This window comes from Festucalex cinctus, chromosome 8 (genome assembly GCF_051991245.1).
Source record: "Festucalex cinctus isolate MCC-2025b chromosome 8, RoL_Fcin_1.0, whole genome shotgun sequence".
NCBI lineage: Eukaryota > Metazoa > Chordata > Actinopteri > Syngnathiformes > Syngnathidae > Festucalex > Festucalex cinctus.
In genome coordinates this window covers 20,478,771-20,506,518 of record NC_135418.1, presented here as the reverse complement: position 1 = coordinate 20,506,518, position 27,748 = coordinate 20,478,771, and the positions used below count along the sequence as shown (strand labels likewise).

At 38.0% G+C, this 27,748-nt stretch overlaps 1 protein-coding gene across 5 annotated transcripts; it reads left to right on the top strand.

Annotated features, from left to right (window-relative positions):
• Positions 1-860: 860 nt before the first annotated feature.
• LOC144024559 (sodium- and chloride-dependent GABA transporter 2-like) lies at positions 861-26,845 on the top strand. 5 transcript variants are annotated; one of them, XM_077530959.1, is made up of 16 exons: positions 861-1,105; positions 2,448-2,556; positions 6,059-6,246; positions 6,436-6,570; positions 12,605-12,745; positions 12,893-12,980; positions 15,349-15,481; positions 15,786-15,920; positions 16,099-16,202; positions 16,702-16,826; positions 16,966-17,078; positions 17,151-17,288; positions 17,440-17,542; positions 20,485-20,585; positions 22,133-22,303; positions 24,255-26,845. In XM_077530959.1, the coding sequence occupies exons 2-16, from the start codon at positions 2,537-2,539 to the stop codon at positions 24,402-24,404; spliced, it is 1,845 nt and encodes a 614-aa protein (XP_077387085.1). In that variant the 5' UTR covers positions 861-1,105; positions 2,448-2,536; the 3' UTR covers positions 24,405-26,845. The 5 variants fall into 5 exon arrangements, 4 of the variants coding, with proteins under 4 accessions (XP_077387085.1, XP_077387086.1, XP_077387087.1 ...); XM_077530960.1 differs by lacking the exons at positions 861-1,105; positions 2,448-2,556 and adding an exon at positions 5,363-5,702; XR_013284805.1 differs by lacking the exons at positions 861-1,105; positions 2,448-2,556; positions 24,255-26,845 and adding an exon at positions 20,747-20,867 and having other exon boundaries at positions 5,763-6,246; positions 21,998-22,284.
• The last annotated feature ends 903 nt before the right edge of the window (positions 26,846-27,748 follow it).

Genomic DNA, 27,748 nt, shown 5'->3' with positions numbered 1-27,748 from the left:
GCTTTGGTCTATTTATTGTTTTCAGAGGAAACATCGAGGACAGACGACCAAACGGGTTTCAACGTGCGCGTGTGGATGATCATCCATCTTTTAGTCGACTCTAGCGGCTAAGAAAAAGTTGCTCTGTGTGAATTTTTGTGTCCAGAGCAGGGAAATAATGGTAGCTCTGTGAAACGAAGACGCCTTAAAAAGAAATAACCAGTAACAACTAATGTGTATGATTTCCAAGTGGCTGAAAACATCAAAAACATTCTCTCAAACATGCACTTCGTGTTTGCCTGGCACTATAAACTACTTTAATTTACTCATGTAGAGAGAGCATGGTCCACATGAGTTCTAGGGATTTATATGCCTGAAATATCTTTGCTTATACATGTGGCTTGTTTTATGGTCCCTGGAATGGGTGTACTCAAACAGGAGTCTAGCATTAAACAATGCCTTCGTTTTTTCTATCATTTCCATTGTAGTATGAAGACCAGAATGAGTCAAGCAAGGGTCACTAGAACAAAGGCTATTATCTTGTAGATTTTGGTTCACAAAGTTCAAATGAAGATAGCAATTTGACCCTTATTATTGTATCAATAAAAAATAATTACCACTCTCTCCAACAATATCCATATTGCATTTGATCGCAAAATTTGTACACCATTGTGCTTACAATATTTGTTTTTCTTTGTTTTTATTTGGAGGATGAGAACATCAATAGTTAAAATGGTTACAACACTGTTAAGAAAGTTAAAACGGCACTTCCTTTAATGCTCTTATTTTGAACCCATTTACACCACTTCCGGCGCACAACTGCGCGGACTCACGCTAACTTTACAACAGCAACAGGTCCGCGCGGTAGAAACAATAAGCAGCACTGAGTAGCAGGCTGCATATACTGTACACACTTTCTATGTATACAAAAAAAAATGTTGAACTTACTTTATAATCATCCCTTGGTATTTAAATATTGAATGCACAGTGGTACCTTGACTTGGAATTGGAATTCTGAGACGAAACAATGGTGAACAAACATGAGTTGCCTAAATTAAAATTGGACTCCGCTCAGGCAGCAGGGAGGATGAAACAACGCGCAATTAGCAACATTTCTACTCAACTGGTAAGTGTATCTCCACTTTGATATTCAATTAATTTGACAACAAACAAATAAAACTTCAGGCGTTAACATTTAGTGTTATCGTAACACTCCATTCCAAATTAGTCACTCATGCTACCAACGTAGCATGGCTAACATTGGCTTGTTTACAGTGCTAATGCTAGTTTAGCATTGTTAGCTCTGCTATTGTGTTGAAGCTGAATATCATCACACTCCTAGAATAATGCCCCAAGTCTTTTTAGTTTTACCTTTTTTCTCTTTTTCCCCAAGAAAACACACGCACATAAAAACTGAACTTAATACTTGAACATTTCATTTCAGGGGTAGAATGAAAGATCTGTTTAACTATGTCTTGGGCCGTTATTTTAAGAAGGTGATGATTTGACTTTATCTTGACTATGCACTTTTAGAAGTGCATGCTATTTTTATTATGTTTGAGATTATTAATGAGCGTGGCTTTGATCAGTAACTCAATGCGGGAGGAACTAGTGCAGTAAGGCTACAGTAAACCCTTGCTTGACATTGCAGTATTTCAACTTTGCCAATTCCCCTTTAAAAGGCAAGATTGAGATGCGTAGGCCACGGCTGAGTTATGGAACTGAATTCAAGGACTATCAAGATGATTTACTTTGCATCTGCCTTCTTGTTTCACGTTTTTTCATTAATCATTATGGTTACCATTCGGCATCATCACATGTACACTGAAGCCTTGAAACAATGGTGAGATAGGAGCACTGTACGGTGGAAGTGAACTCAACTCTACAACAAGCAGCGGTTCGGCAGCTAGTTTAAAAAAAAAAAAAAAAAAGCAGCTTCAGGAATGTTAAATGCCACTCCTGTGTTGAAGTATTCTGTGAAACTAAACATTAAACAAGAGGATTACTCACTAGTGTTTATTTAAAACAACCACATAACTTTGCCTTAAATTCCACTAGCTGAATGCTAACACATACTGGGAAATGCCATGGACAGTTTAACGAATAGCATCTGTTTGAATAACTGATAATACATAATCACAACCAGGCATATATTCTTCCTTTTCGGCAAAGAACGAATGATATTACTCAGCTTAATTAGGTGCTGAGACCATCTTGGTCTGTATTATATTGCCCCCAGGTGGCCGAGGTGTGCATACCAGTCAGAACAGCACAATGACCATTGAATGGAAGCAAAAAAAAAAAAAAAAGTAATATTACCTGATGGTCAGTCAGAAGTGGTGACTCCTCTGTTTGGAGTAGCAAATTTGACTGTACAAAATGACCTTGTCATATCATGTAACCGCAGCTGTGACAACATGTCGCATCATCCAAGTGAGTCAATGTGTGTGCGCTTGTGTCACCTTTAGAGCCGGAAGTACAGGTGTGTGTGTCAGCTCAGCAGACAATTGGCCTTTGGTGTCTTGTCACACACACATGAACGCTTTACTTGGATCTAATGTCAGATGGACATTGGTGGTAAGTAATAGAGTACAAATACTTAATTTCTGAATATGTTTTTTTTAGAACGTTTATTCCCCATATTTGAAAACATATCTTTCTTTACTTTCTACCCCTTACTTTGTCCACATAGGCTCATTACTCCCCCCCCCCCCCCCAACCTGGATGGATAAACAGTGCAATATGGACAAGGTGATCTTCATGACCGCATGAATGAGATCTTGTGGATTCATAAGGGGGAAAAAAAACAGACAGCAACAACATGGAGGAACGTGGACATAAGGATAAAACGTAGATTTTTTCATCTAGATTTAAAAACACTCACACTTGGGGATGACTTCACTTCTCTTGGCATCTTACTTCATTGGCGTGCAGCATCACAGTGAAATGCTGCTTCACCATGTTTGCTTCAAACTCTGGGCTCCACTATATTTGACCTGATTCTGCAGACCTCGCTGTACTGGTTTTCGAAATTTAATCAAATTCATTTCAGGGTTACTTATATTAGTGTTTCTCACCCTTTATTGAGCCAAACGTCACAAAAAGTAGTAATAATGTACCTTCTGATATCTAGTGGAAGATCATTTAATTGTTCTCTTTGTAATCCCAGTTTTCAGTAAATATCAGAATCAGAAATTTCCAGCGAATAAGTGGTGTTTGTATTCCAAACAGCAGATTTGTCGCAGCCCTGTGTGATAAACAGTCTGTGTTTGACAGGAGGCTCTCGTCCTGTGTCGACGTCTACGGGGAATTTGATCTGAACGTGTATATTGTGCACCAGGTGGTTCAGTGTTCGAATCGCCATCCGGAATGTCAAGTCAACTGTTCCTTACACGCGCACGTGCTCTCATTGGGACCAAAATAGTCGATTAATAGCCTTCTCTTAATTTAGCCAGGCTCAAAGCTCAGCTGTTGCACAGTTCTGGTAACAAGGAAAACGGTTGAACGCACTTCCGCCCCATATTTCTCTGCGGGCGGGCAAACAGACGTCTTGAGCATAATCACTCAAATACAAAGAGAGGAGCTAAGTGCTCGGTTTACATTATCCCGACAAAGACATTCGACTCCAAAAGGATTTAACCAATCCTATTTTACAACTACAGTACATCTATAAAAGTTTACAATGGTAATGGTTGCCAACATGAGTTGTGCATGCTATTTAATTCATATATTGAATGAAACTAATTTTGTTAGAAACAAAACCAATTCATTTTTTTAAAACTCTTTTACTGCCACATATTATCCAAAAAACAACAGAATATTGTGTGCTATTACTACATACATATGGTGGGTACCACATGAAATATTGCGTTCCATTCTTTCATTAGAAAAAAAAGTATGTTTCTACAAATTCTACCTTATTCCGTTCTTTAGTAATTACCATTGTAAAATTTGAGTGGCATTCAGCGAAAATTGAAAAGTTAAGGAGAAAACAAGCTTTTTGTGAAAAGATACATTTTCTGCATAACAGTGACTTTGACACGAATATTTTTTGTTTTGTGGCTTTGATCATTCACGTCATCCTTGAAAACGTTCTATTTCATCAAATTCGTAATGTTTCATTGTAATTCCATATGCTGTACCTTGAAACCATTGAAAAGAGATAATGCTGCCATCTGCTGGCCATAGTTAGTGGATGTTTTTGATTTCACAACCCCATTGACCAGGTGGCGCGGCTCGACACGTTGCACTGCCCATTGAGAAAGAGAAAAAACAAACAAAAAAAACACAGCAAACGTCAATTAACTTTTATGGCGACATTCATTGGGATTTTAGTATACGTCATTAAATGTTTGGGGGGTTTTTTAGCGGCAAAAGAGTTAAAGGGACAGTGTGCAGAATTTTTTGCCATCTAGTGGTGAACTAATAGAATCCAACAACCTAAGCTGACAACTGAAGATGACATCACAGTTCCTCAGGGGTCAGATAACGACCAATGACGGCTCACCTGTTTTTGGTCATGTGACGTTCACAAGCTGAGCCGTGCTTGGTCACTACATTAGTCGACAGCAGTTGGCAAAAATGGATAAAAACAGGTTGGATTTTGCTGCTTAGTTCACGTTCCACAAACACAATATTAATCAGAATACTGTGTTTAGACTGGTGGGGCTGCATAGAACATATTCTTGTTGAGAAAATATTTGGGTGGACTTCCCCTTTGAGTTAAACTAACAAATCAATCATGAAGTCTTTTTATTCTGGTAGTTTTACATCTCAAAAAAAATAAATCTAAAACTGCTTTATCGTTGATGTACTTATGTTGTGTTATACATTAATCTTTTTCTAAAAAGAACTAAAAACATATGTTCGTTGTGTAATAATGTTAAGTTGCATGTACAACTTTCCAAATGAGGCAAATTTGAGGTACTTCTGAAGTTCTGAGTAACAACATATACATTACGCAGTTATTACTTAATACAAGTGTTTAGCAGCAATTCAGAACAAGAGAAGCCAAATGACAAAGCGCTGCGGTAGAGGGGAAAAGTTCATGACCATAAAAGCTGAGAAGAGGAAGTGTGAGTAGTAGGTTATAAAAAGAACATCGAGGCTGGGAGCTTTAAGATAACAGAGTTTATGATTAATGAGAAAAGAAATATTCATAGTGAGATACCATATCATCTAAATAAATTCCACGGACTAAAAAGATCCATGCCGTACATCAAATGATGATAAAGATCTGCTATTTGCCATGCAGGATGTTTGCATAGTGGCCGGGCTCTCGCTGTTTATTTTCTTTTCTCACAATTTACGGTTCAACACGGCAAATTCCCAGTTGGCAGATAAATGCAGCCTGTTTACAGCCACTGACATAATAACAGAGACGGCTCAGCTGATTTGGTTTAGTTGTTAGCAACTGTGCTAATCTCGGTGACTCGAGCTGCTCCCGTCTCAGTGGAAAAATACAGCAGGGAAGTGGTGTATACCTTGAACCTTTGTCAGAGCCCGACACTTTTTCAAGCGCGGCCGCATGGTGTGGAGCGCAGCGTCTGGCAACGAGGCGGCACGGAGAGAGGAGCCACAAGCAGCTTTGATTCTCACTCTGGCTCCGCTCATGACTTTTTGTTTGTATAGAGAGCCTGCGGTGCATCCATCCGAGAGGAATACTGATCACTTTGTTGTTGCTGTAAGCAACTCTCGGGGGGAGGGGGCTTTGTGATGGAGGGGTAAGTGCTCGGTCCCTTTTTCCTTGAATTCCACACTGCTACATGCTCCACTTTTTAATTCTAGGACTCGCTTTTTTTTTTTTTTTTTTGCCATAACGGTTGCCACGGCTTTCGGAGAAGCACTTGTTGCCCGGTGGTAACTTTCCATTGCTTGGTAATCCGGCAAGCTCAAGTTCAACCAATAAATTAACAAAGAGCCCCGAGCGGTGCCAAATAGTCGTCAGCCGAGTCATTTTGTCTTGAATGCATACATCCGTGTTCCAAATATTTGTCCATCCTCATCCTAAGGAGCGAGACGGATGTTTGAGATCAGATTGCGCCCCGTTTGTAATTCATCTCATTTTGAATATGCCAAGGGAATCCCTGAAAGGAAGCGGCCGTGAGGCGGCCGCCGGTCAAGGCAACGGTGTGGCCAAGAAGACTCAGCTGCTGGACCGCGGCAAGTGGGCAAACAAGTTGGAGTTCCTGCTGGCTGTGGCGGGGACCCTGGTGGGCTTGGGAAATCTCTGGAGGTTTCCCTATTTGTGCTACAAAAATGGGGGAGGTGAGCTCATTCTAGCCGCACGTTCTCATTTCCTGTTTCCTGCTTTACATTCAACAAACGCAGTTAGTCATAAGAATCGATGTGAATGATAAGGTTTGGTAGTGCGGATAGGGCGGCAAGGTCAAGGGAAATGAACAAACTATGAAGATGTGAGGAAATATGTTGAGATTGGTGTTTTCCTCCCCCCAGGGGCGTTTTTGGTTCCATATGTTCTGTTTCTTCTGGCCTGTGGTATCCCGATGTTCCTCCTGGAGACAGCCATGGGCCAGTATACGTCTCAGGGATGCATTACATGCTGGAGGCACTTCTGCCCTTTGTTTGAAGGTTAGTATTGTAAGACGTACTAAATTTTTAAACATAAACGTGCATAATTTACCAACATTGTCCAATAGCGTCCGTGTCATTTCTACAATTCCCCAAATTATTTGCAACTCTTTTATTTATTGAATGGGACTCTTTTAGCTGGAACTTTCACAAGTGGTTGGAAAAAAGTTTTGTCAAAAAAATTCGGCACATTTTGAAGATCATTCATATCCATAAATCTTATCCGCCGTTGTCAAAATTATAATTAATTCACAACTATTTTAATTAGGGATGTTCGATACCACTTATTTTCAGACCGATACCGATACTCAGACCCTCAGTACTCACCGATACCGATACCAACTGCCGATACCAGTAGTACATTTTGACAAAAAAAAATCACTAAAAGATATTTTTAAACAAATATATTTCCTTTAATTTTGACAAAAAAAACAGCACAGTCACTCTTCAATCGTCTTAACGCTCAAAATAAAACACAAAAATGCTTTTTTAGTTTAAGATTCACAATTTTGAAGTATTTCCAAACCGGTGAAGTTTTGGTGAAAAACTGCTGCAAGCTAGCGCCAGTTACAGGCAAGGAGGACTCACTTAACGTCTTTCCCCCTCTGCCATCGGTCGCTTGTACTCGTCTGCGTCACGAGTACTCGAATACTTGAAAAAAGGCAGGTACCGGCCCGATACCGATACCTGGTATCAGTACTCGCCTATCCCTAGTTTTAATAATCAAGTACTCATTTAGTTAGAGCCATTGTTTAATGTAAAATTGTCCAAATCCTCACATTTCAGCCTCTGGAATGTAAAGCTGCATGTGAACCTATTAAAACAATTCCAAAACAAGAAGTGGTGTCAAAACAAATCAGTGAATCAAGAACTGATTGATAATTAATCAACAATTACTTCAATAATTGAGTAATAATTTCCAATTTGACCGAAACCATTAATTTTAGCCTTTCAACAGTAATTGTTCTGATTTCTGTAGTCCACAGATTTATAATATTTTGTGTTTAATCAAAATAAGACATTTGCAAACATCTGCTTTAAGTTTGGAACCAATGACTGAACCAGTAAATGAATCACTTTCAAAAAATTTGCAATATTAAATGCTGTTTAGTTGCTTTAAAAAAAAAAAAAAAAAATCCCTAAACATTACCGAATAAAATATAATATTGGTTAATTAAACAATCAAAAAATTTGTTTCGGATGCACTTTAATATAAATAAATTATCAATTAATCTGTAGAATAATCGATTCTAATTAACTCAAAACCTTGAACTTGTACAAACATGGACAGCAGATGGAATGGACCTAAAACAAAAGCGAAACAAGTAAAAACCCTCCCAGTCATGGATTACAAGTATTTTGTGACCTGAGAACCCTTTCCAAAACGGCTCCAAACTCAAAGAGCTCTATTGTGTGAGCCAATGACCTCGCACAGCCAAACACCTGTGCGTTCTCGCAGATGAACATCAAACCTGAGAAACCCGTGTGACTGACCACACCAGGTGCCGTTCACACTGCCCATTTTCATACTCTAATTCACTCCAGCCTCTTGGGTGTCAAGTTCCATGCATGTATACGTTGACCTCGGCTTCAACAGCGGAGGCTTAGTTATTGCTTAAATTTGTGCGACGCATTCTATCGGCCATGAGAAATTTGACGGTCACGTGAATGTTACCGCGAACCATCATGCTAGTTACAAACAATGGCACTTTACTAGTACTATGTGCCACTTGAGGCTGAAGTCCTTCACAAATAGATGACTGCATGCAAATGGTCAATACAAAATGCAAATAGTTATACAAAGAGGCGGCCGCACACAGGAAATCGGAGTTCATACAAGGTTTAGGAAGTACTTTATGCCAAATAATTCATAATTTCATAAAAAAAATGACTTTTTTGGCAATAAGAGTCTCTAAATGTGAAAATATATTTAAGTACGTATGTGTATGTGTGTATATATATATATATATATATATATATATATATATATATATATATATATATATATATATATATATATATATATATATATATATATATCCCCATTTATATTTATTTTTTGTATTTAATTTTGAATTAGATTTTTTACTTTTTTATTTTCACTTTTATTCAATAATTTAGTCATTTATTTATTTTTAATTTTTGCAATTTTGGTCCTCCATATATCGAATCCCTTCTTGCATTGTCATCTGAAATTGATAAGAAAATTGAACTTTGTCCATTGCTCCACCATTTTTTTTTTTTTTTTTTTTTTTTTTTTTTTTTTTGTAGCTGACCTACATTCCAGTTATGATGAGTGTGATGGAACATTTGGATCATAAAGTTATGAGAAAAACATTATCATAAAAATCATAATATGAAAAAGACACTATATCATGACAGTAGACTTCATGTTGGGAAAACTATTTCATAATATTCAAATGGCTGAAACGATTTATGGATTGACATTGATGCGATTTCAAACGCTTTTCAAATTGTAATTATTGTTACTACTGCATTTTGCGTCCCATGCGCTACGCGTCGCAACAACAAAGAAATGGAGAGAGAAGAAGATGAATAGAAGAAGAGAGAAGAAAACAGGACATGACTCAGAAGAAAAAGAAGACATCAGACATTCAAAGCATACGGTGCTGGAAAAATGGCGGAAGACAGAACAGATGCTGACTAATTTCTCACCTCCAAAGACACTGAAGAAGTGCGGGCGTATTTCGGTTACAGCAAGTCTGCAGTGGCAACGGTTCTATACCCTGACATGCTTGCAGGGAATGTACACGCCAGCGAAGGGGAGTCTTGAATGACAAGTGATTCATTCCTCCCAAAATCCTACACCGAGGAAATTTTGCTATAAAACATATCACTAATATTTTAAGATTTTTATTTTATATTTATTTGAGGTAAATTGTCATGATATGGAAACTCATAGTATTATTTCCAATAGATCAGTAGTCCCCAACAATTTTTCCACCATGGACCAATTCATACAAGTCCATAACGTTGGCTGAATGTTTGAAATGAATGCACGGGGTGATGCTGATTGAAAACAGTCAAAAAAGTTTTGCGGGGCACATTGGATGGATTGGATTAACAAAGTTTCCACTCTATATGTTAAAAAAGAGGTTGGATAAAATATAAACTTAAATCATTATACTGTGTTGCATTGGGATATAATATGTTTAATGTCTCAAAGCATCCGTCCCCATTGAAATGAATGGAAATGCCCTCAATCAGTTCCAATCTCAGACACAAACAAAGCGACTCTGTAAACTGCAGTAAAATCCACTGCACAGGCTCAACTAGCACTACTGGCCTTTAATTAAGCATGGTTGGGTTTTTTTTTCTGGAAATTGAAAACCTCACCGGAATGAACGCATAAGTCAGAACAAGACATGCTAACAAACGACAATGGAGGAGAACGGGAGTCTCCTTCATTTACTTCTCAGCATGTGGCTGTTGGCCAGGAGACTGAGGTCACCAAGGAAAGGTTACAAGCGAAGTAACTGCCATTAAAACTGCAGGCAACTTTTTTTTCTTGAACCTTAAGAAGAAAATCTCTCATTCTCTTGATGCACACCTCCAGAACGCTGCCTCTGCTGGGTGCAATGGGGCCAAGTGGAACGTTCAGTCCACTGAGAGGAAATGGCTGCGCATTAGAAACATGTTCAGTTGCTTCTACCTTTTTCTCTAAGGAATCATTACCGGCGCTGACTGCTGGTTGTTTGTGTACCTTTATGTTTTAATGGGATGATGCAAAAACTACAAAGGCAAATGTCACCAAAATTGGCGGAGGAGGATAACATGGGTCGAAGATTAATTTTTTTCAATATTGAATTTTAGTTGATGGGCAGTGGTCTTGTTTGTTTCCCAGCCTTGATTGAGCCAAGGCACATATGATAGATTAGAAAAATATTTTGGCACACCATCAAACAAAAACAGAGTAATCAAAGATGATCGACATTGTCTGAAAAAGATCGTCTTTTTCTTTTTTCTCCTTTATTATATATAATTGAGAATTTGGATGTGGTCTTTTTCTTTTCATTCTACTCAAAATTAAGTGACTTGGACTCAGACTCGGGTGCAAAAAAAAATGTGATTGGAACATCCCTAATGAATAAAATCACTTATTTTTTTTATATCCTTAACACATACGACAAAGATATGACTTAAGGGCAGAACATTTGAATGTTTTACAATATTTGATCTTGTACTAGCACTGTATTTGTTTAATTTCACAACAGAGGAGAAAACGGGCAAAAATCGGCAGATTTTTTGGGAGGGTCGGAGGTCTGTTCAACCAAGTTCAACCACTTTCCCATTGTTTGACATTCACATGGGAAGTGGCTTATCAAACAATAGTGGGCAAAGCATAGGCTGTTGGTCTTGGCGGCGGTGGCGCGTGAGTATTTTATTTTTTTTCTATTCTTAACAAGCTGACAATGTGCAAGTCTGTCAACACTCCTTTGACTTTTCCATCTGTGGCATGTTGCCCAAGTTCATTCCTTCCAACTGAACACATGAAAGTTTTAATGGCCTATTAATACCTGACAAGATTATGGAAATAGAAGATGTTCACCCTCATAAATAGTGCACTTGTTGGAAGCTGCTTTCAGCTTGTGACATGTGATTCTGGGAGGTTATTTACAGCATCTGATGGAAGGTGTCCAAACAGCACAGTGTCCATGCGCACGCTGAGAAAAAGAAACCTGCCACACAGCTTTAAATCAGGCCTTCCCAACTATTTGACCATACTGTAATGCATAAAGCCATACAGGAAGGATATATTAGGAAGTGCATATTGGATTTGAGATGTACATCCTTTTGGTATTTCTATGGGGTTTGTTGACATCCACTACATGAATGAACATAGAAAACTACCGGGTAAGTCTTCTATGCAACTGACGACCAAGTGAAACCTCGGTGACGTAGTAAAGCACCTTCTCATGTGCCAGGAAGATCCTGAACTTTAACCTTGTGGCATTCACTTAACTCATTCAAACCCAAAAAGGGATAAATACGTTTCTTAATACTTTGTCTTTCACTGCCAAAAAAGGCTTTGATGCAGCTTTTGACTTGAAGAGGTCGCTTAAAGCAATGATAGTTATTACAAAAAAAGGCCAGCAGGTGGCAGCAGAGTATAAGAAGCTGCAAAACGGAAACATATATATATATATATATTTTTATATGTAAAAAAATCTACATCGCGCGATTCTCGAATCGATTCAATAAAAAAAAAAAAAGTTTTTTTTTTTTTTTTTTTTTTTTTTTTTTAAGAGCGCAGAATTGTTCATTCGGTAGTCTTACCGATTCAACGTCTTATCATCATTGCCTCTTTTTTTTTTTTTTGTGTGTGTGTGTGTGTGAATCGCTTTTTAAACTTCCATTTTTAATGGAAAAATATTCAACAAAACGTCTGACTTCGGGTTAGGATTCACACCTTGAGCATGGAAGAATGTTATATGAACGGAACATTAAGCCTTAATATTTTATTTTAATGCTGTTCAAACATGAAACAGATTACAACCTCTATAAGACTGAAATTTCAGATAAATAAATAATACATTTTCATATAAATCTTACACTCTACAAGCTTACTGATTAGTATTTTCTAAATTTGAATGAAAAAAAATCGCAACAATCGACTTATAAATTCGTATCGGGATTAACCGGTATCGAATCGAATCGTGACCTGTGAATCGTGATACGAATCGAATCGTCAGGTACTAGGCAATTCACACCCCTAATATATATATATATATATATATATATATATAATTTAATTTTTTTTTACTGATGAAAGAAGAGACTCTAGTCTTTCTTCTGGTAGATTCCATGTTTTTATAGTAATATAACAGAATATTCTGTGGCCTTGCAAAATCATTCACAATCCAGTTGCTTCAGTGAAAATAGCTGAGTGAATGAGTTAACATGAGCAAAATGTATACCAGATGGCGCAACGAAGAGAGAAAGTAGCATGGCATTTAAAGTTGAAATTGACCTGCTTGTGTCAGCCATACATTGACTCACCTTGTCTCCTCAGGGATCGGTTATGCAACCCAGGTAGTGATTGCCTACGCTGCCGTATCGTACATCGTCATCCAGGCTTGGGCTTTCTTCTATCTCTTCTCATCATTCAGTGCGGAGGTTCCGTGGGCCAGCTGCAGGAACTACTGGAACACAGGTAGCGCTTACCTGTCGTCACATGCAGGCTATGTGAAGAACATAGCGCTGAAACTATATGATAATATTGTCTGTCTCTAATACGTTGACCAACTAAGTTCAGAATACGTGCTTTTGGTGTGAAACAATTATCTGATTGTTTCCTTAGAACATTGTGTTGAGTTCGACAAAAAAAATACGTCATCCAATTGGACAGCAGCTGCAAATGCGACAACGCCTGCAACGGAATTCTGGGAGTAAGTAGATTTTTTAAATGGTCATCATTAGCAGATGTCTTTTCTTGTAATTTGTTACCACATTAGAAACTTAATTTTATTAACCTGAACGCAGCAGTTTTTGGGGGCGGGATTATATAGAGAAATCTTGGTAACTGCTAAAACTACGTTTCCAAAAGTGCTTGTTTTTATTTCTCTAATTTTAGAAGATTGAACATTATACTGCATAAGGAAACACTGGCATCTAAAACAATAGTCAATATCTTTCAGAAAAGGATTATACCATCCCATTATGAAAAATACTTAAAAAGTATGTGTCAAGCAAAAAGTAAAACCCCATTGATCGTGTAAAGACCAGATGAAAGGGGACCAAGAATTGACCCTTGCGGAACGCCACATACTACAATACTCAGTGTCAGATTAGCAACGTTATGATAATCCATGCAGAGATTTATGGTAGGTCAGGGTAGTTCATTTCAACAAAAAGTTTCATTTGTCATTTTTCATGCAACCGATACGAATATATTTATTACACTGTTGATTATTGTATTTGTAGCATCTTAGTGAAAGACTACTTGAAATACAAGTGTTACATTGTTTTTGACTGAAAAGGGAGCATCCTCTCATGACTCTAATGCTGGCAGATCCTTTTGCTGAGAAGCAATCTAACATTGACCAAGGCCAAGCGGAGTGTGCCAGGGGCTGATCGAGAGATCAGTGTCCGTAATGCAGAACCATGAACACAAGGAGAAGCTTATTGTCGAGCTTGGGAACTTGCTTTGGCTGCTTCATTTCGAAAGAATCTCCCTCCTGAATGTAACCTCGCCTCCCACCTGTGCACTCGGTACTGGACACCAAAATACCACACACTTGTGCAAATAGCAATTCAGGGTCAGGAAAGGAAAAGTGTTGCAACGTTTGTTGTGTTTGACATTGCAACACCCAAAGTCAAAGTCAAAAAGGAATAAGTGAATAGCTTCAACTTTTAAAGCAAAATATATTACCCGGTACAAATAACCTCACTCAAAGATGATTTTTTTTATAGCACTAACTGAGAGCGTTTTAAGTAGACATACTGGTAATATAAACTGGTAATATAATTCCAGCAACTTATTTTTATTTTGGACTGATGATACAGCATCAGGAACAAGTGGGAGTTTAGTATTTTGCTTAAGGACACTTCGACATGGTCACAAGGGCTGAGAATCAAACCCACATTTCGGTTGGGCGACTCAACCAAATGAACCATGATGCGTCATGTGATGTTGAAGTGTCTTTGAGAAAGATACTGAACCGCACCCCAGTTGTTCCTGATGATGTGTCAATTGTTGGTGAATAAGAAGAGCCTGTTAACGTGCTTTGTGTACCTTGAAGATAGAATAGTGCTATACAAGTGAAGGCCCGTTTACCATTTTACTCATATTCATTTTTTTTAACAATAAAAGTCTTGATTTATTTTTTTTTGTTGCAGTCAATCAAACACTCTCTTAATATTTGTTTTGCGTTACTATATTAAACTTAGTCAATACAATCTGTTTCCTCAAAGCATCTAAGTTTAGTTGTCTACATATCGTTTTATCTTAAGACAACATGAACTTAAGCATGGCCTGTTCCCCATGACGAGTCATGCTCAGGATTTCTCAATAATGTGCACATGACTTGTCTGTCACACACAAAAATAAATGTTTTTACACCCACCCCATATATATATATATATATATATATATATATATCATATTTTTTAGCTTCTACATGTTGCATTATTAAGCATAAACAAAATGAGCCTATGCTAAACAGTAAACAATTGCGATTAGCGTTAGCGCGCTAGCAATTACCACTTCAGGTAAACAAACACTAACAACCATTTAGGTCACACATACATCAGTATCTACATTACACTTGTAATAGTGTCTTAAAAATTACTTACAGATGCTGTTTCAACATTATTCCATGAGTAAGCTAGCAAAGAGCTAGCTGTTAGCTAAATGAGGTCAATAACTTCCTGTTCTCTCTTCTTCTGGGCACGTTTACTGCATAACAGCCCTCTCCTGGATAAGTGACGAACACCTAAAACCGAGTGACAGGTTATATTTTTGAATAACTACAGCCCAAGTGCTTTGTAGGACATAAATAACTTATTTTCCTGTGTTTTAGGGAAGCTCAATGTGCTGGATTTTCTTCGACTTCTTTTTTTTCCAGCCCTAAAGTGTTGTCAACTTTTGTTGACACGGCTGGATGTCTTGTAGTCCTAAACAAAGTAGTTATTTTCCAAGCTTTTTTTTTTTTTTTTTTTTTTTTTTTTTGTAGGGCTCGTCTGAGTTGAAATTATAGAAACTCTTGACTTCTAGTGCAGTACATGACACATGTCACATGTTTGTGATGTTTCAAGGAGACGAGTTCTGGGTATATCCACGGGGATAGAAGAGATTGGCAGCCTGAGGTGGGAACTGGCCTTGTGTCTCTTGTTGGCTTGGATTCTGTGCTACTTCTGTGTTTGGAAAGGAGTGAGATCCACTGGAAAGGTAACACTCTTTATTTTTGCATACACTTGCACGCATATGAGTTTCAGAAGAAGCCACGTGATTACATTCAGATCAGAAAGCTGGCATAAAGGGAAAAAGCAGTAAAGGCAAAGCGGTGGTAATCCTCTAACATTGGGATGCAATCAACTGTGGCCTAGTTATGCCGTGTATAAACAAATGGATTATTACTGTGCAAGGGTTTTGACTTGAGCACAGTTTAGCCCTGATCCTTTTTTTATTAAATCTAGTGATTCTAATTTATGTATTTTACGAATATTAACCCTCACGTGTCTTTTGTCGACAGGTAGTTTACTTTACAGCCACTTTCCCTTATGTAATGTTGGTTGTTCTGTTGGCTCGTGGACTCACTTTACCCGGTGCCATGGACGGCATAGTTTTCTACCTCTATCCTGACCCGACAAGGTTGGTGGACCCTCAAGTAAGTAATAAAGCGCCAGGACAAAATAAATAAATACCTAAATCAACCAAATACCATGACGGGATTCCTGATCAGCTGCATAGGATAAATCCCGTATATTATCTTATATTCACATATTATATTTTGATTGTTTAATCAATGGAAAGTTAATGTTTCATTGTTTGACATATGCACTCAGGTTTGGATGGATGCAGGTGCACAAGTCCTGTTCTCTTTTGGGATTTGTCAGGGAAGTTTGACAGCCCTTGGCAGTTACAACGAGTTTAATAATAACTGTTATAAGTAAGTTACCATTTGCTTCCTGTCATGGCTGGGCCACCATTTTCTTTCTTTTCTGCTCCAACAATAATTTTATTCATAGCATGTGAAGGTCTATGTTCTGTGTTGTTTATAAAAAGAGCGGATGTGACCTTTCAAGGTCAATGTTCTTCCAAGTCCAGCTCTGGTTGCTGTTTAAACTGCTTCTATTCCCTTCACAAGCCCCCATTGAGAAACTTTTGGGTTGATCTATGAAATGTAGGAAGAGGAATCATCACTATAAACAGGAACCTGACATTATTTTTGTTCCCACACATGGATGGATGGATGGAATGATGGATGGATGGATGGATAGATGGATGGATAGATGGATGGATAGATGGATGGATAGATGGATGGATAGATAGATAGATAGATAGATAGATAGATGGATATATAGATAGATGGATGGATGGATAGTGTGCTTTTGTCAAGTAAGTCTTTAAGACTGAACCTAATCATTCTTTTGTTTGTTTTTCTCTAGGGACACATTTGTTCTATGTTTGGTGAATGGTGGCTCAAGCTTTGTGGCAGGCTTTGCCATCTTTTCAGTTTTGGGGTTCATGTCCTACGAACAAGGATTGCCTATATCCGAAGTGGCTGCTTCTGGTAATAAGTCTAACTCATGATTTATTTATTTTTCTCATTCATCCAAACTTCTTTAAACTGTTCTTTGTTGACTGAGACCTTGCTTTAGGCGCGCCTGCATATCTTGTTTGAATAATGACTGTTATGTGTCTAAATACAGGACCTGGCCTGGCTTTTATAGCATATCCAAGGGCAGTAGCAATGATGCCTTTACCTCAGTTGTGGGCCATATGCTTCTTTATCATGGTTATCCTGTTGGGCGCTGATACGCAGGTCAGTTGAAGATGTTCTTGTGGAAGTTCTGGTGGGTTTCTGCTTTGTGTTAGCATGTCTTTCCTCTGGTAGTTTGTGAGCTTGGAGTGCCTGATGACCTCCGTGACAGATATGTTCCCGACTGTTTTCCGGAGGGCTTATCGGCGAGAGCTGCTGCTGCTTTGTCTCTGCTCGGTTTGCTTCTTCCTTGGTCTTCTCCTCGTCACTGAGGTGAGAGCGCAGCTCTTTTCTTATCGCGTTGTTTTTGTTCTCAGCGTATTTAGGTTATCAAGCGATGGCACTGTGGTCCACTGATTTGTTTTAATGACTGCAAATGTACAGTATGTTGTGTCATGATTTGTTGACACTTATCTTCTTCCAGGGAGGCTTGTATTTCCTTCAGCTTTTCGACCATTACGTCTGTAGCGGCAACAACCTTCTCCTCCTCTCAGTGTGTCAGTCCATAGCAATTGGATGGATATATGGTAAGTCCTTGTGGCTGTTAGTCATCATAATTTTTCATGTCTGTTATGTTAATACAGGATGGGAGTAGATATTCACAAGATGCAAACATTTTCCCCCAAAAGTTTCACAGTTTTGATTTTCAAATTCTAATTAGTTTAGGGCAGTGGTCCGCAAACTGTGGTACCACTAGTGGTATGCCAGCTCCCTCTAGTGTTGTGTGAAAGAATTGCTGATTGAAATGTTCAAACTTTAAAACGTTTCGGTAGATTAACAAGCCCTATTAACTTCAAAACAGCAACAGTGGATATGTGTAGCAGAAAGCTTTAATTTAGTTTTGAAAAGTCAAAAACAATGTTTCGGATACATGTAACTGCATTATTTGTTTCCACAACTGCAATACAACTGAGGTGCATCTCTGCAGCCTTTTTTTGGCGAACAAGGTTACTTGTAGATATCTGTAAAGAGAAACACCTTACATGTGAGTGGCATTTGTCCTCGGGGAAATGATATGGCGATACTTGTAATTCAGTTTGGACTAAATTAGAAATCTCTCTAAACTGTTGTTTGGACAAGTCACAATGACATTACATATATAAATGAAAATATATAATCATATTTAAGAAACATTACTACAATTAAATTACAATTAAAATTACTAGTCAGAAAAACTTTGTTGACACCTACAGTGTTATTTCTGGACAGTGAGCTTTAGCTTTTGAATGTTCAATCATCTTGCCATAACTTAAAACCTTTTTAATCCAGCACATTTGTTCAGTACAGTTCAATTGCATTTAACTTTTAGGTTGGATACATTGACATTTAATCTTATATAATAGTTTTCAAACGTTGATTTAGGTACAATTTTTAACTTTATGTGCACATTTTAAGTTAGTCACTATTTATGTAGCGTTTATTTTCCGCAGTGTTAATGCTCAAACTGTGCATTATGTTACATTGGCTTACAGTAGTACTAAATATACCTTTTAGCAATCAGCAGTACAAGCACTGCATCATTTTTGATGGGTCCATTTTGCTACTGTATATTAATGTTGGTCATTGTTGGTGGCCAATTTTTTATTTATTTTTTGGCTGTATTTGGTGTAAAAAGTTTGACAACCCCTGGCTTAGGGGAACCAGGCACATTTGTTTGGTATGTCTCAGTCGAGACACAGGCAGCATTAGTGAGAGCTGTTATTTTTGGCACAGACTGTACGTCCCCAGGGGGGGTGGATGTGGGGGGTGGGGGGAGTCCCACGGCCAATCGGTTTGGATGGGAAAAATACAGGCTCTAGAGTACTGTCAAGCACACCGACGACCAGCCAATCAGTGCAACAGGTAGGCGGGCGCTGACGCCAAAAAAAAAACAAAAAAAAAAAAAACAGTCTGTCGAACAAAAACAAATAGAGGGGAGCTTCAAAATCCTTACCATCGAGAGATGATTGTGTGGCGCTGTAGTGACTCATATTTGAATTAGTATCAATATTTGTATTTAGATTTAAAACCTTCATCCATCTGCCAGTTTTGTATGCACCTGTGACCCTGGGGAAAAAATGCATTGAAAAGGAGGGGCCTTGATTTAGTACTGTACTTTGAATGGGCCTGCTGCCCTCTTCTGGAAAACATTGAATAATGCATCTTACCAAATAGATTTATGATCTGGAGATTTGATTTACCGGTACGTAGTTTAAAACATGTCATAAAATGTATAATACAGTTAAAATACATTTGTTGATGTACAAAAGATCAAATTCTTATGAGTAACTTTGAGAGTCAATCTTTTTTTTTTTTTTTTTTTTATGTACAAACCCCAATTTCAATGAATAAAAACAAAATGCGCTGATTTGCGAATCATTTTCAGCCTATATTATATTGAATAAATTACAAAAAAAAATAATTTTCAATTTTGTTCAAAATGAGGACCCTTGTGAGGAATTAAGAAGATGGATGGATGGATGGATGGATGGTTTATTAATTTATTTATTTATTTGAAAATATTCACTAATTTTGAATTTGATGCCTTCATAATTTTCCAAAAAAAGCTGGGAAAGGAGCATGTTTACCATTGTGTTACATCACCGTCCCTTTAGCAATACTCATTAGTGTTTGGGAACTTAATTGTTATCAAGTGTTGAAACTTTAGGCACAATTATTCCCCATTTTTGTCTGATGTACAACTTCAGCTGCTCAACACTCCGGGGTCTCTGTGTTCATAATTTTTGCATTCATTACTTTGAACGTTCATATCTTTTCTTTTTAGTGGATAGATTTCAATGTACCGGTAGGTGGAAAAACTTTTGCAAATCCTTGTACTTAGATTTTTGTTTACGGTTTACATAATGTCCCAACTTCATTGGAATAAGGGTTTGTAATATTCTATTTAATTAACTGTAATACGGTACTTAAAAAACAAAAAAACAAAAACAAAAAAAAACAGTAATGGTTGTTCACTCGTGACTAGAAGAGGACATTAAGCCTCGTTACAGTGCACACATGGATGTCTATCCACGTATCACAGTCCCGCGGGTCCTACGCACTTCATCTGCCAAATATTTTGTCCTCTTTTGTTCTTCTCGTCACTCCTGGTTAAGCTTATCCTAGCTTGAGGGGCCATTAGATTCAAGGAGGACTTTGCGCCCTTTAGTTGACGACATGCATTCATACTTTGTTCTACCCTTTTGTGAACAGGAATTTGTGAAAAACTTGCAGGGCTTTAAGGCTTGGAGCTGAAATATATTTTAGTTAGCAGCTTTTACTTTCCTGGGTTGTGATTATATTATGTAAACTGCAATAATAAAAATGCAAACAAGTAGATTTCTCATTTCTCCCAAGGAGGTGTAACCATTTGCTTTATAGACACATTTTAATGGGACATGAAATTGCATTTTAAAAAGTCTGAAATATGCGTACTTTTACGTAAAGTCTTTTAAATTTGACCAATTTTCATTTTGTTTTTGTTAAACAGGTGCAGATCGTCTCTATGACAACATCGAAGAGATGATAGGGTATCGCCCATGGCCACTAATGAAGATTTGCTGGCTTTACATTACCCCTGCTGTTTGTATGGTGAGTGAAATCATGTGGCAGATGAGACTCATTCGTGTGACAACGACAATGACTTCATGTATGGAAAATGTCTTCGCGTCACGCTCACAAATCCAATTCATGTCATATGTGTGGAGTTTTCTCACAAAGCTTCATCTTGTTGTTGTTGTTCTTCTCTCAAGCTTGAAATGACATGCTTGAAATGACATGAGAAGAGGAACAAGGAAGAGGTGCATGAGAAGAAATTAAGGATTTAAACTTTGTGACGTGAGGAATTTGAGAAAGGTGCTGTGTCAGTGCCAGGTGGGTTAGGATGAAGGGAACAAAGAGAACACTGAGAAACATATTCATACTGTCTACTGTAAGTGGGTAAGAAACATGTGACTCTCATGTTACACTATTTGTGGTACATTGTGGTAATTGTTGAAAATACAGACACATGGTAAATGCTGACCAACAAAGAATGTGATGCCCAGCATGAGCGTGTGTGATGTTGGATTGAAAATCTTTAATCCCAGAAATTGTATTTCTAAAAAAAATATATGTACAGTATACGTACAGGGGAGTCCTCGGTTTATGACCGTTCTGTTCCTAGACAAGTCTATCTCTAAAGCACAGTAGTTAAAAAGGAGAGTGGTTGATGTTTTAAAACTGCTAGCAAGATTTTAATTCAGGTTCACTCCACTAATCCCCCCCCACCGCTTGGCCCTGATCGACATGCATTAGTGGTGCACTGTAAATAAGATGCTGTTAGCCACGGCTGCTACGTTGCTAGTATGACTTATTAATTTATGATGGGTGTGTGCCGATAACAGGTACCCGTATCGGGCCGATATACGGCCTTATTTTGATGCATTGAGTACAAAAGGAACAGAGTCACTGTTATTTAATATTTATTATTATTTATACCCAGCACATTGGGTCAAGAGTTTGATACAACAAGGGGTGAAAACTACCCATACTGATAAGTTAAAGCCATAGAGAAATGAGTTACCAGTTTATCAGTGTAGCTGTGATAAAGAATAATACTGATTTTTTCAGACTTTTTCCAAACTTTTTGTTTTGTTTGTTCTTGTTTGTTTTTTAAGACACTTAAGACACTCAGGCCATAACAACTCTTCGATTTCGAACAGCTTCTGGGTACTGCGGCAAAGTACATATTGTGTGCTTTGTGTATTAATTGTGCTGATTTTAGTTGAACTACGCCCTAGAATTTGGGAATAGGAAATTTGATAAATAGATAAATTCACTGTTAACGAATTCACTGTTTTTTGTTTTTTTTGGTTTTGTTTGTTTGTTTTGTTTTTTAGTGTAAATGCAGACAGAGTAGCGCTATTTGTTTTGTAGGTGTTACCCATATCTCCTCACAATAGGTCAAGGTTTGACAGTCAAATAACAATGAGTAATATAATGATTTTTGATGACATTTACAGAAACATTTTCAGCCCTGTGCCACTACTGAGGACCATCTAATCACGACTGTAGTGATAGTGAAAGCACGCCAAATGTGTTACTTTTTTTTTTTTGTTTTTTTGTTTTTTGTTTGTCTGTGTTTTGCTACTTGCTAGGGTACCTTCGTCTTCTCCTTGGTGAGGTACAAGCCTCTGAAATTCAACAAAACCTACGTCTACCCAACCTGGGCCTACGCTTTGGGCTGGTGCCTGGGGCTGTTCTGCGTTCTGCTGGTGCCTCTGTGGATCCTCTTTAAAGTGACTCAGATGAAAGGCACAGTATGGCAGGTATGTGTTTTGGTGCATTCCAACTTAAATTTGAGCTCAAAATGGTTTGTAGTAGTAAATAAATGATATTTTTTGGGGGGGGGTCTGATTAAGGGAAATTGGATAATTGACACACTAGTTGGAACCAGTATGCTTCCTTAGTCATACAATACAACCACCAACCGTCTGCAACCCTGCCACTGCCAGTGTAAGCCTGGGATGAGCAGCGCGCGCGGTGGTTGCCATGGCAACATGCAGGCTGGCCAAAAATGACCCCACACTCCCCTGGTTTGGCACTGCCTCCACTGGTGACACAGGAATGATTAAAGCTCCACCAGGCCTTTTGTGGTCCAGCTGGACGACTAAACCAAAGAACCTGCACTCCTCTGGTCTCACTGCTGCACTACGCCAGGAGCAAAACAAAGCACGAAAACTCAAATGGGTTACTAGAAAAATAGCCCACCCTAAATTCCATGGAGTTATTTCAACCTCATGCACTTCATTCTTTTCGACGTCCCTAAATTACACTAATTTGTAGCATCGTATGAGTTTTTAAAAAGTTCAGTCTGTTCTATTTCATCATTAGCTCCTCTCCAATCCAATATAGCCTGCATTATGATCTTGTGTGAATTTAATCATCATGTAAGTGACAAAGCTGACAGCGTAGTTCTTCCTAGGTTCTAAAATGTGCCGTGCTGACAAAATTTTGTCCTATGCTGTTGGCCATATATGTATCATTTCTGTATTTTTGCGATAGTTTTAAATCTGAAAAGGGAAAGGTGTAGAGAATAAAATCTAGAATTGCATATGAATGCGCTAAAGTGCTTTTGAATGCTGACCAACATATTAATGCAGGTTAAGACAGCAATGTAACACCGGCAGTAAACACAAAATAGATGCTTAGTGAGTAAAGTTTTGTATTTGGCAAGTGCAGTTTGCATGGCAAGTGGTTGGCATTACTGCATCACAGTTCTGAGATTTGGGGTTTGAGTTTCCCAATCCAACACCACACTACGCTTCGTCAAAATTATGCAGCCAAGGCCGCTAGGTAGTAGGTACGTAATGTAAATGTAGATTTAAAGTCCGGAGCCTGGCAGACACTTGGCACCATGCCTGGAAAAGTCACTGGAGGACACTTAGCTAATGACACTTGAACGTGAGAAGTTGCAGGTGAACGCTAGATCCCTACAGGAAAGTTGCTAGACAAAACTTTCTGTCTTCCATCAATAATGTATACTGTCTGGAAACCCAATTCAACTCACCATTGTTATCTGCATTAGTCAGATCCTCTTAGTTAAGCAATCATTTATTGAACAAAATACAAAGAGGCTCTATAAACTGGAACTCAACCGTAAACATTTCTTGACCATAATATGTTATATGTGACCTCACTAGTCTAAACATGACATTCTGATTAATATTACATTTTTGGAATATGACTTATGAAGCAAAATCCTGCTGTTTTTATCCATCTCAGGAGGCAGCCATTTTGCTACTTGCTGTCAACTAAAGATGACATCAATGTTGCTCACGGCTCAGGCAACAACCAATCAGAGTTCAACTGTTTTCTGAAGCTGCACTGTGATTGGTTATTACCTGAGACCTGAGCAACATTGATGTCTTCTTCAGTCGACAAAAACTTCTGCAGCCGGGCCTTTCCTCACCCCACCTCTCCTCAACCCTTGCACTCAGCACCGGCACTCCACAAGGTTGCGCACTGAGTCCTCTAGTTTTCGCTCTATGAATGCACTTCAACACATTACTCTAACATCAAGTTTGTGAATGACATCACCATGGTTAGGCTCATCTCGAAAAGGATGAGTCTGATTACAGTAAAGAAATCAATCAGCAGACTTGACAACATGGTGTTCAGGGGAAAAAAAAAAGACCTATCACTGAATATTACACAACAAAAGAGATTGTGCAAAACTGTACACTTATGTGACTATTTCTCTACGCTGTGTCTTCGCAGAATCTCAAACAGCTTTGCCGCCCAGAAAACAAGCCCCACAACTTGGCAAAGCAACCTGAGCAATGCCCACTGAACCCCAGCAAATCTCTGGCTCCTGCAGCCAACGAGTACAAGGGAAGCGGTGGAGTTGAAATGGAGGTGCAAGTATGAGACCATGAACATTTTCAAGAAAGCTTTGCAAGCTGCGTGGGTTTTAAGTTCTTGTGCCACTAGACGAGACATCTCTTAACATGCCTGCATTTATTATTTAGTGGTTATTGCGTTTAAATAGTTAAGGTTCACTTAAATCATTTTCATTTGTCATTATGCCAACAAACAGACGGGAACATTTTCCTTCACTAGGTGTCACCATAGGGGTGCTGCAGTAATGTTCTCATAAGAAATTAGAAAGAAATTGTCCTGAAGGCACTAGATTCTATTTTTACAGGACTACTGTATGTCCCGCAAAAAAATGTGCCTGTGTAAGCACTTGATTTTCCAGAAAAAAAAAAAAAGCACTACATTTTGCCTGTTTTATGGCACTTTGTGGCATAAAAACTAAATACTTCAAGTAACACACCCAATGAGTTTCTGCTACTTCAATTTCACTTGACAAATAACAAAATTCTTGTGAGGACGGACTAAACTCCCGAATGATTGTTTTGTAAATTCAGCACAACATCACTGCCAATTTGTTTTGTTAGGGTGCAACTATTTGCACAGTTTGCATCGACCATATCAGTTGGTTGGGATTTTAATCCTTTAATTTACACATTTTCAGGTATAAAGTCAGACTTTTGGTACCAAAAAAAAAAAATTGTCTTAATGGAATCTATGCACGCACTAATTCCACATTTGGGATAATGTTTGCCTTGCTAACTTCTAGCGACGTCTGTTGGAATAACGCCAATTTACCGTAAATGATGTATTACAGAAACTTTCTTATTGTATTTCTAACTGCTTCACTCTCGTTAAAGTGATCAAATCATCCATATCTGATTAAATGAGCCTTTGCAGTTTCACATGCCGGCCCGTGTGTACATAGACTTGCGCAGCTTCATCTTTGAGACGCTCAATTACCAACTCAACTTTGTTTATAGGCCACAAAACAACCACAACTGTAACAAAGTGCTGTACAGCAGTGTTAATTTTGACAAGAAATTTTAATTTAGTTTTAGCTATAGTCTTTTGACTAAAGTTAATTCAAGTTTAGTCATAATTTAGTCATCTGATTGTATTTTAGTTTAAATCCAAATTTAGCGACGAAAATAAAGAGCAATTTTACTTGACGAGAAAAAAAGTTTAGTCGATATTTTCCTTCAGTATACATTTCAACTTTTATACAGAAAGTTATAACACAGCTATTTGTAACTGTAGTTTACCACGTAAGACACATTTAATAGAACGGTGTCTTTATTAATTGTTTCACTGAAACATGTTGAACTGACAATAATATAACTTAGTTTTCACCTAAATAAAAAAGTGCATAATTGCTTAAGATTAATTTTATAGCTGCACAATGAATGTAAACATGTTTGAACATTAAATAAAGTACAGTGAACACTGAACAGTTTTAGAAGTTCTTTTTCTCCAACCCACGTCTCATTCCTTCTGATTGGATTCTGTGAATTTTCGGCACTGTTTTGTTTTCATTTTTGTTTTAGTCATTGACGAAATTGTCAGTCAATTTAAGTTATCGTTAATTTTCGTGACGAAAATTATGACGAAAATTTTTTTAGACGAAATTATCACTGCTGTACAGAAAGAGTGAACAGGATAGAAAGGCTTTATCGTAACTGTAAAGTGCAGGTGCAGCAAAATTGAGGTAAAAAAAAACACAAAAGACAACCAATAATAAAATCAGAATAATGACAAGCAGGCCAGAATCAATGTTCGCAAGGCTTTAGAGTTTCTTGAATCCCCGTGACGTGTCTTTACTATGGTGAAATTGTTTCACCAAATGTATAAACGTTCCATCTCTTTTGTAATACGGACTCAATGGCAAACGTGTTCAAAGAACTTTATTTCCTGAACATAGCGGCTGACTGGAGGACTATCCCTTTTGATAACATTTTCCACCAAATTTCCACCTTAGCACCAGCACAATTTCTCAGTTAACAACTACAAATGCAAGTTCAAACTCTACGTAGCTCATCTGAGATGGACTTGACGTGTAGCGGAAAAGTGTGCTGCGGTCTGACGAGTCCACATTTCAGTAGAAATAATGGAACGTCATGTCCTCGAAGCCAAAGAGGAGAAGTGCAAAGTTTGAAATACAGCATCTTCGATGGTATTGGGGGTGTGTTAGTGCCTTTGGCATGGGTAACTTGCGGTCTGTGACCGCATTAATGCTGACGCTGAATATATTTAAAAAAAAAAGCCCATGTGGTCACACTTTTTAAAGTATGAGGTTATTTTCCCTTCTAGATGGCGTCCCAGTAGCTTGAAAGATGCAGAGACCGGAAACTCTAATCTTTCCCCTGGAAATGCTCAATGTGTTGCCGTGCACATGGTCCATTGTTGAAACAAAAATGTTAATATAGCTTGTTGCTTTCGAATCACTCAAATGTACAACTTTTGATTAAGATCATGAATCCAACCCTTTAAATCTCCTCATCTCTTTGCCTTGTTTACTGAATGAACATAGTGTTAATTTCTCTTACAATCCTCAGCAATACATTTATCCTATGTTACTGAATTCTTCTTAAAACATGCTTTTTATTTGGTTATTTTAACATTTACATTTTGTCTTTGTCTGTCCACTCTAAGATGTATGGTAACTTAGGACCATTGTGTTAGAAACAGTTTCTGTCCAATTACATACTCATTTACACACACATACAATGCATTTTATGTATCATTTGCTTTCACCTGCTAAGTTTGAGAATACTAAAACCATTAAAATAATGTTGTGCACACAATAGAAAAGTTGTTGATTTAGAGGTTGTGGGGTATTGCACTGACTTGTCTGCAGTCCAAACCCTCAGGCCAATCATTTGATCTTTTGTCCATAGAAATGTCTTACTGTAAATGCTGTAAAAACAAATGCAATCAAAGGCAAGATTATGGTTCATGCCATGTCATGTCAAGACGCATGTAAGAGACACCTCGGCTTTGAATGCTCCTTTCGATTCCTCAGGCGGTACCACCATGCAAATCGAAAGCCATATACTGTATCGACACCCAGAAACGCCGCCGGCTTTTCTTGGTCCAAGCTTTCATCTTAAATGGAATGATGTGAATTGGAAAAGTGTGCTGCGGTCTGACGAGTCCACATTTCAAATTGGTTTGGGAAATCATAGAAGCCAAAAAAAACAAAACCAAAACATTTCAATTCAGCATCTATGATGGTATGGGGTGTGGTAGTCCAGTTGGCATGGGTAACTTGCACATCATTCATGTTGATTTATTTGTTGGTTCGAACAGATTTTGTAGCAACATATCCAAGGAGCAAATTTTTTCCACACCCTGCCTATTTCTGCAAGGCAATGCCAAACCACATTTTGCATGTTACA

What these genes read in the sequence shown, in the direction of transcription:
- LOC144024559 (XM_077530958.1), top strand. Translation starts at nt 5,946, where the DNA reads ATGCATACATCCGTGTTCCAAATATTTGTCCATCCTCATCCTAAGGAG. An exon ending in GAGTGAGATCCACTGGAAAG is followed by an intron (nt 15,482 to 15,785) that starts GTAACACTCTTT and finishes TTTTGTCGACAG; the next exon opens with GTAGTTTACTTTACAGCCAC. An exon ending in TGTTGGGCGCTGATACGCAG is followed by an intron (nt 17,079 to 17,150) that starts GTCAGTTGAAGA and finishes TTCCTCTGGTAG; the next exon opens with TTTGTGAGCTTGGAGTGCCT.